Raw genomic sequence first — 17,928 nt, forward strand, 5'->3', positions numbered from 1 at the left:
TAAATCCAAAATGGGTAAATGGGCTGAGCGACCAGCAGAGTTACAAACGTTATCATACGTCAGCTGTTTAGTTTAGGACTGGGGAAGCACAGATCCAGCACCACCAGGACCCTCAGTGATCCAATATGCTGCTTATCGACACTGTGCTTTGGGACTACAAGGCTCAGTCTATGACCTGGGAAGCTATTTAGCATTACCTTAAATTAATTGTAGGGCTGGGGATCGATTCAAATGTCAAGAATTGATTCGATTCCGATTCTTAAGATTTAGAATCTATTATCAAGATTTGATTCGATTCGATTCCGATATCGATTTGGGTTAGTGTTATTAAAACTGTTTTTTCAGCTGTTGCATGAATTATATGACTGTAGTTATGCAAAATATTAATACTAGTATTATATTGAGATTCAACAGCAAGTATTGGCAGCTAATGATGCTGTAAGGACCAATCACCTCCCAGAATTCTGGCGTATGAAATCGATTTCATTTTTTCCCACATTCCGTTTACATTTTTTCCATTTTCGGTCTATTTCGCTTTTTAATTTTTGAGAATTTGGTTTTTCAGCATTTTATGCAAATGTAACCCCAAGACAGTATATAAAGTAATGAAATATAGACAATTTATGCAATTATAACTGAAAACTTTAATGTTTTCATACCTTTAAACATATTTATAGGCAAAAAAATGGCAATGGTTATTCTCGTGTCCAACAAAACATTCCTTTTTTGGGCATAAACAAAAAAATACCAAAAGTTTTAATGTAATGATGAAAAAAAAATTAAAATTAAAATTAAAAAAATCGATCTTTAGACATATGAATCGATTTTTAGGAATTAATATGAGAATCGATTTAGAATCTTTAAATTTTTTTTTCAATACAGGCCTAATTAATTGTAATTGAATTTGTCCATCCATCCAGATTTGTCTTGTTTATGATATAAAGTAATTTATAATGAGAACCCTCGAGCTGAACTGAGGGACTGGGAAAACTCCAATGGAGAAACCCTTGGTCTCTGATGACCTGATGCTCGGCTAGTTTACCATAGCTTTTGGATTCTTGGGGCTTCTCTGAGCTGGACCCTGGTGGCGATATGGGCAAAGTAAGTCAATATGGAAGTGGGCCGGCCAACCTGGAGGGTGGGCTGGCTGACGAGCAGCCTTCACCGATTAGCCTATGTAGCTGCCGTTTGCTGCTCTGTCGAGCTCTATCCTCGGACCGTTCTAGGCCAACTCATAACCACTCTTTGTGGTGGGGTGTTGGTACAGTTAACAGAAAAACAAAAAACATATCTTTAAAATAAGAATGGCCGGGTTTCCCAGATCAGTTAAGTAGTTCTTAACAGCGAAAGACTTCTTTCAAACCTTCTTAAGGAGCCTGTGAAAGAAAATCGCGTTTCCCAGAGTTGCTCTTAGCTTAAGTATCTCTTTCATTAAGAAGGAAATGAAAGATGCTGCTGACCCAGTCTTTACAACCATCTTAGTGAACAAAGACTCACAGATCCAGCCGCGTCAGGCAAATCAATATTACACCAAGCAATGAGATATTAAAAAAATGCACCCCGCACAAGTTTTGATCTATTTTATACTTTAGATTTATATTGTTTAGCATTTATTGGTGACAGCAAAGGGGGGAAAAAAAAGAAAAATAAGGAATAACAAGTGTGTTCCTGTATATGCTTTATGCATTACGCACAAATAAAACGATCATCATGAATATCATTTATTTGATGATTTGGCTGCTATACAGCATGTTCTCGCTGCAAATCAACCGCGTCACCGTGCGCGAAGCAGAACTGTTTTTATGAACGCATTCGTGCGTCAGCACTTCAGTCCCCTGGACGTGTGTCGGACCGGGCTGTCAGGCAGCCGGGACACCGATCCTCCTGCGCCGCGCCCGAGCGCATCTATGTGATGACAGGGAAGCAGCAGCTGATCAACGGGATCCTTTGATGAATCGTTCATTACAGTCTCAAATATAATCAATGGTGTCGGTTTATATTAAAGAATCTTTTTGCCCAGAAGAAAAAAGAGCGAAGACAACGACCCATAACTATTTTCTTCTCTTGAAAAAACCCACCTGCGGGATGCAGCAGCATCAGAAGAGCAGGAATACGTGCGTGGCGGGGATGATCTCTGCAATCTGAAGCCCTCTATAATTGTAAAAAGAATTTCACTTATCACGGGTTCTTTTTGGAACATAACCCCTGCGAAAAACCAGGGATTGCTGTAATTCCACGTTGCGATTTGCGAAACTCGCCTTCTCTTGGCTCATGTTTTTGAACGCACACACACGCCCACCACGTTTCCTCCCGGTTTCTGCGTGTGGGGAAAAAAAGCCTCACTGTAGCCAGAAATAACGGAGTAACGCACCGTTTGGATGAAAAAGGGTCATTGAATTATATTTATCATCTTAATTTTTCATTATAACGCACAGGCAGCAGGGAATTAGTGCGTTAGGTAGCAGTGCTGCGTGTGAAAATGCGCTGATAGTGATTGGTGATCGATTTGCCTGGCATCGATTATTTGGTTTCAGAACCGGACAGCTGCTCCAAAGAGCTTCTGAAAGAGCGAAACTAAAGAACGGTGTTAAGAAGTCATCTGGGAAACACCCGTATCTTAGGGTTCTCTCTTAGTTCAAACCTTCTTTGAACCTCTCTTAAATCCTTAAGAGAGGTTGGATCTGGGAAACCCGGCCAATGACTATTAACATTATGACAGTTCCTAGAGAAAACCAGGGGATGAATTCACAAAACATTCATAGAAAAAAAATCTTCTTAAGTGTCATTTTTTTCTTAAGTTCAGTCTTAAGAAGAAAAAAGAGAAGAAGTCTCCAAAAAAGTTCTTAAGTATTTTCTCAACTTTCTTCTTAAGTTTCTTCTTAAGAAAAAACTTAATAAATAAAAGTTCTCAAATTTGTTCTTGACTTTTTTCTTAACTTTAAGACAACCTTGACCTGTCTTAAAATTTTTTCTGTGAAAAGGTAAAACTCTAATATCACCTTTTTCAATTTTTTTTTTTTTTTTTGTAATTAATTACACAAAGAGCCTGTTAACTGCTTGTTAGCATGTTAGTTAGCATGATAGTTAATTATTAGTAATTTTCCCCAATAGTATTTTTTTTTCGTGCATTAATCTCATCCACCATAACCTTGAAAAGTTCCTGCATCTCTTTTTCTCCTTCTCCATGTTTAGTGAGTGGCTGACAGTTAAGACGCAAACTACCTGTTTATATATTTGTTTGTTGGCGCGTGCAATGCAATGACATATTTTAAGAAGTTCTTAAGTAGGAAAAATAAGAAATTCGTAAGAAATTACCGTTCTTAAGACGGTTCTTAAGAAAATATTGAGGAATTGCACTTAAGAACTTTCTTATGAACTTCTTAATTTTAGATCTTAAGACATTTCTTAAGATGATTCTCAAGAACATATTGGTGAATCCGGCCCCAGAACAGTAACGTTTCTGACTGATGACTGAAGATTAATATACATTTTTTTTTTAAAGCTGTATTTTGATGCTGTTCATGACAGTGCCTAAATATTGATAACGTAAAGTTATCGATAAAGATAAGACACGAAGATAAAGATTATTGAAAATAAAGTTTCAGGAAAGTGTATTTTTTTGATATTTGCTGAAATTACCACTATTTTCAGATAATGTTACATAACCAAACAAACCCATCCTTTGATACCACCTGCAGCGCGCAATGACGTTTCCACCGCTCCCATTACAGCCCAGGGGGCATGTTTAGTGTGGATCAGAGTAGCACATGCTCCAGAACCCTCCCAAAGTGAGGGGGTTTGAGAGGGGCAGAAACCTTGCACGTATTCACATTTTTTTCGCTACTCACTGAATTTTTGGGAAGTTCCCGACTGAAGCTTTAAGTGGAAGCTGAATCTAGAAAGTCTTAACACAAGTAAAACCAAAAACTGTGGGAAAATATGCTTCTAGAATGACAGTGATCAGCTATTTTGAAGAATTGCCTTTTTAAAGACGTTTTAACAGCATGCAGCTGACAGTAGAGCCTGGCTCTCATGTTTGTGCTTTGATGCAGGAAGTTTAATTATCCTGAAATGCATGAATGAAACACTTGAACTTCGGAAAGAGCAGGCGAAAGTCGAGTTTAATATCTGTTTCTTCCCATTCTGGACCTCTAACAAAAACACACCCAACACAGAGGCATATATTTGATTTTATACAGTTTCAAGGATCCTCATTGAGGTTTCTTTTCAGTTCAATGCAGAAGTCCAGCTTGTGGCCTAAACCTGATCCCTAAAGTGACTGTGAACCCTCAGGCATCCTGTTGAAGTCGTGAGGACTTCCCCGGATGGCCTTACAAAGAAATTTGGCTGCACAAAGACATGCACACACTGTGACCCCATCAGTCACATTGAACGGCTGAATGCTCGCTCTGCTTGTTTGAGGAATGTTTCATTCCCACTGAAGTGTGTGTGGCTGTGTGTTATTTTCAGTGCATAGATAATAAATGATTAAACACACAGTTTCCTTCATCACTGTGCAAGACCATCCTGCCTCTAAATACAGAAGTACCTTAAACAAGTATGTTTCTAATGGTCTTCTGCTTGCACAAAATGTTAGACTGTATTACAAGTCTAAAGACAAATAACTGTATTCCTCTCTTGATTTATCACACTAAGATACATTTTTCCAAAGAGCTTATGGTCTTAGTTTTAAGTGATATACAACATAAAGAACATTTAGCAAACCATTATGGCCAGGAAGGAAGCAGCTAAAGCGCTCTTTAGGGGAGATCTAATGTTTGGTTGTTAGTTTCCTCCCTACTGTATTCCTAATGCTGTAGCTCAGGTGCATTTCTTGTAAATGCTTGCAGAAATCAAGTAACTGTAACAAGTAATCAAGAAAACTCTTGATAATGAGGTGATTATGTCTTTTTATATGCACTTATAGCTCCTGCTCTTCCCCCCCTCACAAACACGTGTCAATGCAATATCTTAATATCTATGCCTACGTCTGTTCATTTTGTATAGCCTTATCCAAACCCTAACTTTAAACCTGCGCTCTAACCATATCAAGTATTCCAGAAATGACATGCTGCCTCATTAGGTCCCCACAACAACTACTGGTCCCAACGTTATCAGTATTTATAACAAAGAAGGCAGGGCAAGGCAAGGCAAGTTTATTTGTATAGCACATTTCAGCAACAAGACAAATCGAGGTCCCAATCAGGTAATCAAAGTGCTAACACTGCGACACACAATGGACTGGAAATGTATCAGTCATGAGTGAGCCATTACAGGTGCCATTAGATTGTTTAAAAGTTTATGATTGTTGTAAAGGACTTTCCATCAAGTCACTGATGAAGGGCAAACTGATGTATTGATAAGGCATAAAAAAACACCAAGGCATAAACAAAGTCCAAACTCCACCTTGATGGATCTTCACTTATTAACATAATACATTACATCAGTGTTTCCCAACCTCGGTCCTCAAGGCCCACTGTCCTGCATGTTTTAGATGTTTCCTTTCATCATCACACCTGATTCTAATTAATGGTCCTAATTAGTAGGAATGGGCGATATTTTACCGTTCACGATAAACCGTCAAAAAAATTCCTCACGATAAGAATTTGTCATCTCGCGGTAAAAACGATAAATTCCCGTTTATGATGTTCTGCGTTGAAGGAAGGAAGGAAGGAAGGAAGGAAGGAAGGAAGGAAGGAAGGAAGGAAGGAAGGTTCTGCGTTGAAGGAAGGAAGGAAGGAAGGAAGGAAGGAAGGAAGGAAGGAAGGAAGGAAGGAAGGAAGGAAGGAAGGAAGGAAGGAAGGAAGGAAGGAAGGAAGGAAGGAAGGAAGGAAGGAAGGAAGGAAGGAAGGAAGGAAGGAAGGAAGGAAGGAAGGAAGGAAGGAAGGAAGGAAGGAAGGAAGGAAGGAAGGAAGGAAGGAAGGAAGGAAGGAAGGAAGGAAGGAAGGAAGGAAGGAAGGAAGGAAGGAAGGAAGGAAGGAAGGAAGGAAGGAAGGAAGGAAGGAAGGAAGGAAGGAAGGAAGGAAGGAAGGAAGGAAGGAAGGAAGGAAGGAAGGAAGGAAGGAAGGAAGGAAGGAAGGAAGGAAGGAAGGAAGGAAGGAAGGAAGGAAGGAAGGAAGGAAGGAAGGAAGGAAGGAAGGAAGGAAGGAAGGAAGGAAGGAAGGAAGGATAAATTCCCGTTGATGACGTTTTTGTGTAACAAACATGTGAGAGCAAGATAGATTTATAGTTACAAAGGTGGAGTTGAATTGGTATTTTTTTTATCGTTATCGGGATAAATGCCAGAAATTATCGTGATACATTTTTTAGTCCATACCGCCCATCCCTACTAATTAGCTTGTCATCAAGTCCTGCACAATTCTGTTGATGACACAGCCACTTGTATCACGCTGTGCTGAAGCAGGGAAACATCTAAAACATGCAGGACAGTGGGCCTTGAGGACCGAGGTTGGGAAACACTGCATTACATTACATTCCAGTTGATCAAACTTTACTGATTATGTATCTTGTGGTCACATACTGCTGCAACTACGGCCTCAACTGCGTTCGAAAAGATGTTTGCCTCCAAGTGTGCACACATAGCCTCATTAACACACCCAAAAATTGAAAGACACACCCACAAAACCAAACGTGGATGGCAACAAAACGACAGGTAAATGGGTGTAACAACTAGTACAGGTTTTTCACCATTTTTAATAAATAATTCCATTGGACAAGGTTTTATTACTGCTGTCATTGTGGCAAACTCTTTCTGTATGAAAGCCTTCCAGAGATTTTAGGAGGAAAGTTGTGCTGTTGTTTCCAGGATGTATGGAGATTAAGTTATTAATAAATACAATCCATCTTCAAAATGGTCTCTTTTGTAAAAGCTGTATGGTTCACAGCAGACGTATAACTTCTCCACTCTGACGCAACCCAGTCAAAGGTGCTTTTGGCATCTGATAAAGATGTCTCCAGAGCACTTCCTGTTATATGTTTTCTTGCTGGTGGGATTATGTCTTGCAGCTGCTGTAGGAGCAACAGGATCTGGATATAGAATTTCTGGAGACAAAAAGCACTAATGGACAACTAATGTGCTTTAGTAGCCTTTAGCTGGGAATAGGAGAGACGGAAAGATATAGGTAGAGATATGGGGAGGACATACAGTAAAGGCCGTAGATCTCCAACCTGGGTCTGCTGCATGAGGACTTTCCCCCACTAAACTTCAGGCAAGTTTCCGTTAGAGGGGATCAGTGTAGTTTTACAGGGACTCAAACATAGCTTCTTTCTCCATTAGCAGGAAAGCCCCCCCCCAATGACATTATTGGAGATTCAGAGGATTGCTTCTAGGTCTGGGCGATATGGACCAAAAGTCATATCTCGATATTTTCTAGCTGAATGGCGATACTCGATACATATCGATATTTTTTCTGTGCCATAATTAGGGTTTCCCCCAAAGCATTATAGCATAGCATCTCTGTTAGCCTAATTTTTTTCTGAGGCAAACCCTTAAAAAAACAGTCAGTTTTAATACAAAGCCTCGTGCCAAATGTCACACAGGTACCTTTTATTAACAGAGGTCTGCACAATATCAAGATGTATAAAACAAATGAAATAAAAATAAATTGCCTGCATATATAGAATAAAAATGCTTCTTGAATAAAATAAAACAAATATCCCTTTCCTGCATAACAATTAAATTCAAATACACTGTGCAATTGATACAATGTAGACAGTAACAGGCAGACTTTTCCACTGAGGTTGACAGTTGTGCAAATCTCAAATAAAACATTCAAGTCAATTTGTCACAAAATAAGCTATATCAAAATCATAGACTTTTTTTTTTTTTTTTTTTTGTTTTTTTTAATAATCGATATAAACGATATTGTCTCATACCATATCGCGTTTGAAAATATATCGATATATATTAAAATCTCGATATATCGCCCAGCCCTATTCAGAGGATTGCTTCTATGTTTGTGATTCCTTTTCTGGACTACATTTTACTTTTAGTGTTTCTCCCACATTTCCAATTATTAGCAGCTGCCTATTTATTTGTCAACCCATTTAGTTTTTTTATCACCCAAATAGCAATATTTTTTCAAAAACCAGAATCATCTAAAATCTGCACTCTTGTGCACAGTGACATGTGATTTATAGTATCATTCTCTCTTTTGTCTGCAGCGTTCTCACCCCATGCAAAGAGGATTTTGAAATGAAGTCTTTTAAAAAGTTTCTAAACTTTGTAAAAGCATAGATAATAGCTTTACTAAAAAAATCTCTTCATTATTTTTTAACAATACGTTTTCCTCTGCCACAATGCAGACATTTTTCCAATCCAGCAGCTGTCTTTTCTGAGTAAAGGTGAAGATGCTACTTCATGTGGAGGTGCATTTGCAAAGCAGGAACACAGAGAAGCTGCTAAAACATCCTGGGATCCTATTACCAGTGAGCATTTCTGTTGCAACAGCTACCAACTCCTTTGGACTCTTTTTAATAAACTTTTTTTAAGAAAGCGCCAAACAAAAACTTTGCAGCTGCACCGTGTCTATCACAGGAAGTGAAGTGAATGACTCAGTCCTTTTCTTCAAGATTGATATAACTGTCTTGCACTAGACTGTGTAGCTGGAATTTGATTGGCTCATGCTTGAATTGATACACTTCTAATGCAAACCAACGTTTCAATTGACAATGCTTGACGTCACCTCATACAAAGTGAGTGCACAGCAGGGGTGGAGAACCTCCCAACCCATACCTGAGCGAGAGGAGATGGTGACCTTAAGATTTTCCCCAAAATTTAACTGCAATTGCTATTTCACTGAGTAAGAGACAGAATCACGTTTATTTGGCCAGGTCGGTCAGACAAGACATGGAATTTGATACGGTTGTTATCGCTCACTCTACAATAAATAGGTATAGACCAGGGGTCGGCAACCCAAAATGTTGAAAGAGCCATATTGGACCAAAAACACAAAAACAAATATGTCTGGAGCCGCAAAAAATGAAAAGTCTTGTAGAAGCCTTAGAATGAAGGCAAATGGCGAAAGGGGAAATGTCGAGAAAAAAGTAGAAATGTCGAGAAAAAAGTCAAAATTTCGAGATTAATGTTGAAGTACAATCTCGAGAAAAAAGTCGAAATGTTGAGAAAAAAGTCAAAATTTTGAGGAAAAAAGTCGAAAAGTCGAAATGTCGAGATTAAAAAGGAAAGGAAAAAGGAAGAAAAAAGAGGAAAAAAAAGAAAAAAAGAGGAAAAAAAAGGAAAAAAAAGGTCAAACATTTTTGAAAAAGCTCCAGGAGCCACTAGGGCAGCGCTAAAGCTCTAGAGCCGCGGGATGCCGACCCCTGGTATAGACAAATGACAGCTCTTATTAACATATATACAATTTAAAAGTGAAAGGTGCAGCAGAATGAGGTAGATATGATTATTGGAAGGTGCATTGTTACAGCATATGACTGTGTTATTACAATTACTATTATTATTGTTGTTGTTATTATTATTACACAGTGATTGATTACTCTGAGACTCTATGAGTGATGAGAGTTCATCAGAGCAACAGTTTGGGGGAAGAAACTGTCTCTGTGTCTGGAGGTTTTGGCGTACAGTTCTCTGTAGCGCCGTCCAGAGGGGAGGAGTTCAACCAGACTGTGTCCTGGGTGTGAGGGGTCTGCAGAGAAGTTACCTGCCCGTTTCCTGGTCCTTGACCGGTACAGGTCCTGGATAGATGGGAGGTTAGTTCCAATTATCCTCTCTGCAGACCTAATTGTCCGTTGCAGTCTTTGCCTGTCTAGTTTGGTGGCCGATCCGAACCAGACAGTGATGGAAGTGCAGAGAACAGAATGGATGATGGCAGAGTAGAAGGTGGTCAGCAGCTGCTGTGGCAGGTTAAACTTCCTGAGCTGCCGCAGGAAGTACAACCTCTGCTGGGCCTTCTTCAGGACAGAGTTGATGTGGGTGGACCACTTCAGGTCCCGGGGGATTGTGGATACCAGGAACCTGAAGGGGGAAACATTAGGGCATAGGTAAGGCTGTTTCCATCCTTGGCCCCTCTGCACATGCTCAAATATTTTTAGGTAAGATGCTGGACCCCCTTCTCAAACAATCTGGTCTTTGGAGTTTGTGTTTGTGTAGGACAGAGATAATTGACCTGGTATGTTACTGTAGTATAGTAATGTAGTAGCTATATTATGTACTGCTTTGAGGATCAAAAAGAGAAGACTAATGTACAGTCAAACGCAGTCTGTTCAGCATAGATGAAACTCACTGAAGCTTAAAACATAGACTGATATAAAAACAAAACAAAAAAAACAGTAATCTTAATATTACAAAGGGAATTTAACACCACTTTGACCTTTTGGGATGATGGCAGCTTTTCTGTCAGACACTACCATAATCATGAAGAGAAAACGCTTAAACAGATTAAGCCCCACAAAGACAGGATTTGTGTCTCTGGGTGGGGGCGGGTGGTTAATATCACCTGTTTTTACCAGTGACTTCAGGGTTTTGGTTTCACAAAAAGTCAGATGTCAGAGCTGGGAGCAACGTTGCTCCCATTTGGACCAGGTAGGAGTACCACAAGTTGGAATGTGACTGAGTTTTTAACCCAAATACCACAGCTCGCATTGTAGCGTTGGTTTTGTTGTATTCAAGGATCGCAGTTAGTGAGGACTTGAAACGAAAATTCCCGTCGAGATCTTGGCAATGATGGGTTTTGAGTTTTAAGCACATTTTTCCATACGTCTCATCCACCAATGCACTAATCACAACCTAAAGGACTTTAATCTGTTCTGTGTCTCTGGATACGCTCTGTGCATTTTAAAAAAAGTACAATATACTTGTAGGGGTTCTTGTTTTTATCACACATGATTGTACAGAAGCCATCACTGATCAAAACCATAAAATGTAATGATTCTCAGGCAAACTTTCAAGTGGATTATGGACATCTGTAGTACTCAGTAGGAATGGGCGATATTTTACCGCTCACGATATACCGTCAAAAAAATGCCCACGGTAAGAATTTGTCATCTCGCGGTAAAAACGATAAATTCCCGTTGATGACGTTTTTGTGTAACAAACGAGTAACAAACGAGCGAGGAGCTCGTCGTTAAACGAGGCTCCAGCTCTGGAACTAGTTTGGATTTAAAAAGAGTGACGAGGAGCAAACATCATCTATTATGTGCAGAGTCTGCAAAAACAGAAGGAAATGGTTGTTACATTTTGATATAACGTTTGACTATTACGAAATAAAATTGCAATAGTATCTAATTTGTGGCATGTTCCAACCACAGGTTAATTTACACATTTTATTTATATTAGAAGAGGTCATCACTGATTGGATTTTATTTTCAGTTAACTTTTATTTATTTGTCCCGTTTCTTTATTTATCAGGTTGTATTTTTTTCTACTTTGTGATTTTATAAGCTAAGAAAACTTGAAGGACAATGATACTTTAGATGTTTGCACTGTTATCCCACTGTTTAAGCCATACAGTTTGAATAAATGTTGAATCTGTTCTTAAATTTCAAACTTGTTTAATTTGAGTCATTACAGTTTTGTAGTACAGGTCTACTAATTTAATTGGTTTTTATTAATTCAATTTAATTGGTGTAGTTTAGTAGCATTTAGTATTCTTTTAGAGCAGTGTTTTGGGGTCTCCAAAGACTGAATGTGGTGATAGATTTATAGTTACAAAGGTGGAGTTGAATTGGTCTTTTTTTTAATCGTCATTTTTATCGTTATCGGGATAAATGCTAGAAATTATCGTCATACATTTTTTAGTCCATACCGCCCATCCCTAGTACTCAGATGTCAAAACATTCTTCATTTGAGCTCAACTACCATGAAAGCACAGAGAACAAATATTCTACTCCCACCACCACACGGTAATGCCGCTATTTAAAATGTCAACAGACACAAGAAGGGAAACTACATTTGTTGGTGATAATTTCCTGATTGATCTTCCAAATTGCGGAGGTTGGTGAAGACCACATCGGCTCCAGTCTGATTCACCCGCTCCTTCAAATGGTTTTACAGCTTCCCACCGTCCAGCGTTTAGAACTCACACGCCAAGTAATTATGTCCTCCCTTTACCCCACAACTGCTTCCCCTCTCATCTCTGAGAGCTCAGTGAGAGGATGAGATGGAGCAGCAAAATGAGATTGGAGCCATCTCCGCTGTCACTTAGCATTAGTTTACAGGCTCCCGTGGAAAGAGGGGAGAGGAAGCACTTTGGTGTTTTCCAGTCAGGCTCAGCTTACTGCAGGTCATTCACGGGGAGACGGAGATGCAATCACATCACGTGCTGCTGGGTGTGGAACAGGCATCTCAAAACCATCCATCCATCCATCCATCCATCCATCCATCCATCCATCCATCCATCCATCCATCCATCCATCCATCCATCCATCCATCCATCCATCCATCCATCCATCCATCCATCCATCCATCCATCCATCCATCCATCCATCCATAGAGCTGGGTAAAGGAGCCAAAAATTGTACTCAAGTAAAAGTACTGTTACTTCCGAATAATATGACTCAAGTAGAAGTAAAATGTAGTCATCCAAATAATAGAGTAAAAGTAAAAAAGTACTTGGTGAAAAAAACTACTCAAGTACTGAGTAACTGTTGAGTAACGTCTGATTTATTTTTTTAACACAACCATTCAAACAGACAAAAGTACAAAACAATCATCTTCAGGCAAATTAAATCAATAAAATTAATAAAAAATAAAAAAATAGCTTAAATTAAAATAATCTTAAAGTAAATTCAAGTGCTTTAATAAATAATAAAATAATAACAGAATAAAAAAATAAATTAAGCACAAGTAGAACAAAATTTCAAGCCTTTGTACTTTTCTTTTTTAACCAGGCAGAACTAGAACAAGCCCATGAACTCATAGAAACTCTGTGTGTGTTTGAGTCTGTGTAAATGTGACAAAACATGCAAAAACAAACGTTTTTCCCAAAGAATCACTCAGTGATGTCATGAGATTGACGCGTACGCGGATAAAAGGGATAAAAGAGAAGTAACAGCTCAACGTAGCCTAATGTAGCGGAGTAAGAGTAACAGTTTCTTCTTCACAAATCTACTCAAGTAAAAGTAAAAAGTATAGTGATTCAAAACTATTCCTAAAAATACAACATTTCCCAAAACTTACTCAAGTAAATGTAACGGAGTAAATGTAACTTGTTACTACCCACCTCTGTCTATACCTGCTTCTTCCAATGCAGGGTCGTGGGGGATCTGCTGGACCCTATCCCAACTCTGTTTGGGTGAAAAGCAAGAATACTCTCTGTACAGGTCACCAGTCCCCTCAGGAATCTCAAAGCTCTTCACATGAAAGGAGGAAGAGCGCTCTGCAGTGTGGAACTTCAGCCAAAGGCTCAATCAATATGATCCTTTATTGACACACAGTACTGCCATTAATGGTTCGATCAGATTCTTATCCAATTCCTGGTGTCGAAAATAACAAATAGTAAACGAAAGACTAGAAGTTGATTTAAAAAAAAAAAACAAACATCTGAAAGAGAGTCCAACCAGTTGGAACAGAGATCGTTCCTGCGAGTCTCTAACTTCAGGGAAGCAAAAATTGCACGTTAGTCTGGACAGAAGGTTTGTGAGTGAGTGAGTGAGGACGAAAACAAGTACTTGGGTAACTACTTCTTTCCCTTCAGCATAACTTCCTCTTGAAAACAACCAAACTTCCACTAACGCTCTACTGTAAATCTTGTCCAGAGTGTTATATTTGCTTTATCATAACTCGTGATCTGTGTTTTCTGATGACACGACCACCAAATGTTGCTTTCTGTAACGCTTCAATCCCATCAGAAGTCCTGGCTGAGAAATCTCTACTTGTTCTTGTCGCACTTCTTGATCTGTGGCTTCTGCCACAACAAACCTCACGCTTCCCTTTTATATCAACACATAAACAGTATGGGCGGTAAACGGTCATCTGAATGTGTTTTCAAGCTGAACCAGTGATCGAATGACGGTATTACTGTGGCTATAACATAAGATTGGGTTCAGACATCAGATTAAGTTGGTTATAGGAAACTCTTGTATGATTGTTAGTGCATCTCATTCAAAGAAGTATAAAACCAGCTTGTGAACCTTGATAGAAATAGCCAGCAGATTGAGACCTCTTGCAAATACAGGCCTCGGTCTGTTAAGAACAAGCTGTGATGCAAGAACAAAGACAAATGCACAGAAGTTGCTTCTTGATTTAAGCGTACAGTTCAAACAAAATGTAAGATTACGGTTTGTTGCAGATATTGACATTGTCTGTGCACAGGAATTACGCTATTTTAAATGCCGTTTCTGTTTCAAAATGTCTTGACGAAATCACTGCTGGTTAAAGAAACCAGAACATTTGAACTATTTGAATCAAAGGACTGAATTTTCCCAACGTACCGCTTACTATGGAATTTTATAAGAACAAACTTCAAAGTTTGTAAGTTCTGTCAATAAATTAAAGAAAAAAAACATTATTTTGTGAATAGTTAAATAAATCAGAATGAAATCCCCGGATCAGGGACCCAGACTGCAAATGTGAAGTGTTTGTCCTGATTGTGTGATGGTTTTTGTGTTTTTATGCAGGCAGAGTATGAAGTTACTCCGGACGAGAGGAGGAAGGAGTGCGGTCAGGAACTCATCGACAAATATTTCAACCCAAAGGTAAATGCTGCTCACATGCTCTTCTGTCTAAATGACATCAATGTTGACATCACACAGAGGGGCGGAGCAAAAGTAATGTGATCTGATTAATAGATGTTTTTGTGTTTGGTGGTAACAAAGTCCATTCATTGCTCCAGATGAATGATGCTCATGTTTGAAGATAATCAGAGATGATATCTCAGACAAATAAAGTTCAAGTTGGGGACAAAAAAAACAAACTAATAATTTCATTTTGGGTAAACTGTTTTTGCCCTGATGAAAATATTGATATTTGCAATGAGAGAGGGAATATTAAGCCATGGTCCAAGATAAACTGCATAAAGATGAAAAAGAAATCTTGAAGAATATCTTTCTAGGCAATATAAATGGAATAGACATATATAATGCTCCTTTTAATTAATAGTTAAAGCAAGCTTTGACTGAGCTCGTTTTTGTTTTCTCCCAGCACAGCCAATACTTTGTCTGATGTAAAACATCTGCAGTCTCTCTGTGATTCTACTGCCGGTTCTGTCTCTGTGAGGTCCCAACTGAGTTTTCCTCTTTCGACACTTCTGTGTTCATGCAAGTCGGAGCATGCAGATGTCTGGAATACGCTGATGATAATCACCAACGTGCAGCGTCTCAAACCTGTTCCTCTGGCTTTCACTTGTGTACTTTGCTTCAACCTGGGCCTCACGCTTGTTTTGGTTGTCATGACGCAGTCGGAGGACAACGTGTCTGAGGTGGAGGAGGCCATGATAGCTCAGTGTGCTGAGAGGCTGCAACATGAGGCCTGCAAAGAGCTCTTCAAGGACTGTACCAAGTAAGATCACAGATATACCATCTGTTTCTATTGATCCATTATTTCCTTTAGTTTCTTTCCAGGAGAGCATGTGAAACTTTACTGGTTTCCATGTTATGTGGGCAGTTTTAAACAGTCTGTATCAACCTCTATTTTTATAATATACTAAGGTCAATCAATTAAAAATACAAAAATACCCCAGTACATAAGACATTTTTGTTTTTCACTCATTTTTTTTTTTTAGATTATTTTATTTTCAGCATTTTTTCAAGGTATATACATGAACACACAAACACAAAACTTCAAAACCCTCCCCAACCCGCCCCAAAATAATAAAAAAAAAAAAAAAAAAGAGAGAGAGAAAACATAAATAACAAATAAATGAGGTTGAGAGGCAAGATAGACAACAGTAAGCGCTGACAGCAAAAAAGCTTATAAATCTACAACCCGTCCATCATAGAGGCTGACAATGTGTCCATATATGCCAAATAGGGTTGCCACATCTCTGTAAAACGTTTGATAGTCTTTCCTGAGTGTATATGTAATTTTTTCAAGTGGAACACAGCTATTCATTTCTGAAACCCATCTTCCTATAGAAAGATGGGAGTCAGACTTCCATGTGATGGCAATACATTTCCTGGCAACACACAAGGCCAGTGCGAGAAACTTCTTTTGAGCTTTTCTTAATTGAGCATCAATTTTTGTAGTATCTCCTAATAAGCATGTTTGAGGATCTTGTTTTTCACTCATTGAAAATGAATAAATGAACAAAAGAGAAACTCCACTGCTATCGATAATTGAAAAGACGGCTCCCGCTCCTCTCCTTGATCATTTAACTCAAAACCGTGTCTATTAACAATTCCAGTCTGTTTTTTTCCCTCCTGTAATAGCACAGAAACGGCCCTCATTGGTGTCACTCGTACCTCCTTTGATTGGTTTCACTCATATCGCTTAGGCTGCACTAATTTCTTCCAACTCAAGTCCTTTTCCATCCCACCCCACCCCCGAGGCCCCGGGACAGGGCTCTGTCCCGGGGCCTCGTCCCTTCATCATCTACTTTCTTTCCCATGGCCATAATTTCTGCTAATTCAAATCTATTTCCACTGCTTTGTGGGTGACACCTACCTCTACCTTGCTAGCAAACCAAATTCCACGGTCCCACCCTCTTCCGTCACCACCTTGCTATCTGAAATAAAATCAAAAAAAGAATGTATTATCTTAGTAACCAAATCTACATTATACAAAGTTGACAGTCTTTCCAGTAACCCTTTCTTTTATAGTACAGTAATAACCAGGTAATACCATGGTAATTATACTGTAATTACCTAGTAGTAACTTGTATTTACAAGTTACTACTAGGTAATTACACTGTAATTACCTAGTAGTACCTTCTATTTACAAGGTAATTACATGGTAACTACCGGGTAATTTACCCAGTAAGTACTAGGTAATTATTACGTATTTTCTTGTACCATGTAATTATTTAGTTTAGTTTAGTTTAGTTAGTGATTTATTCCGAACATGCAAATGATATATAACGTAAATATGAACAAGTAAAACAGAAATAATAATACAAAATGGCCGATCAAGACAATTTTACAAAACAAAACAAAATAAAACAAAAAAAACAGCATAAAACAAAAAAACAGCACGGTAATTTCACTTGCATGTCCGAAAAGGGGTGGGAAGAAGTATAACTTATTTAATCCCGCCCCTTCTCCATAAAATATTAACAATATTTATTTATGTCCTTCTTATTTTTACATTACTCTTTTCTTAATTATATATAAATATATACATACACACACACACACACACATACATGCGTATTTGCCATGTAATTACATGGTAAATACCTGGTTGTTTAAACTAAACATTACTAGGTAATTACAAAGATATTAGATGGGAACTATGAGGGAAATTACAGGTATTTACTAGGTTAATATTGGTAACTACCAGTCAATTTACCATGTAATTACATGAAATTACATGAAATTACATGAATTACATGAATTATTTCTAAGTAAGTACCAGGTCTTTCCGTCTCAATCAACAGTGCACCATTTTCCTCCTCCCCTCAGGTTAAGAGTCTGGGTGTCATCCTTGATGGCTCATTATCATTTCACTCATATCAATGATATTACCAGGTCTGCACGCGTCCATCAACATATGTTACCTCCGCTACTGTCTCTCTACTGTCTTCCCTCACAAATCACTCCACGAACTTCAAATAGTACACAATCCAGTCAAGCTGGAGTCATCACCATAACTCTCTAATTTCACCACATCACCCCAGTCTCACAGCAACTGCACTGGCTCCCAGTTAAACTCTTCAAAATCCTCCTGAATACGTCCAAGGCCATCCAAGGCCATGAACTTTATCAGCTCTGGAATTCACTCCCTCCGGACATCCCCGGCACCAACTCTCTCCTTCTGTTCAAGTTCAGACTAAAACTCACATGTTTAATATAGCATACTCTCTGTAATTGTCCTGT

At 38.7% G+C, this 17,928-nt stretch overlaps 1 protein-coding gene across 2 annotated transcripts in view; it reads left to right on the forward strand.

The window, feature by feature from the left end:
- grk6 (G protein-coupled receptor kinase 6) overlaps positions 1-17,928 on the forward strand; it is a 275,750-nt gene that overhangs the window by 45,063 nt on the left and 212,759 nt on the right. For both annotated transcript variants that reach the window (XM_061740551.1, XM_061740550.1), the window contains exons 4-5: positions 14,575-14,652; positions 15,354-15,454. In XM_061740551.1, coding sequence (XP_061596535.1) covers positions 14,575-14,652; positions 15,354-15,454 — 179 coding nt within the window. The remainder of the gene's footprint in view (positions 1-14,574; positions 14,653-15,353; positions 15,455-17,928) is intronic.

The sequence above is a fragment of the Cololabis saira genome, chromosome 14, assembly GCF_033807715.1.
Source record: "Cololabis saira isolate AMF1-May2022 chromosome 14, fColSai1.1, whole genome shotgun sequence".
Taxonomy (NCBI): domain Eukaryota; kingdom Metazoa; phylum Chordata; class Actinopteri; order Beloniformes; family Belonidae; genus Cololabis; species Cololabis saira.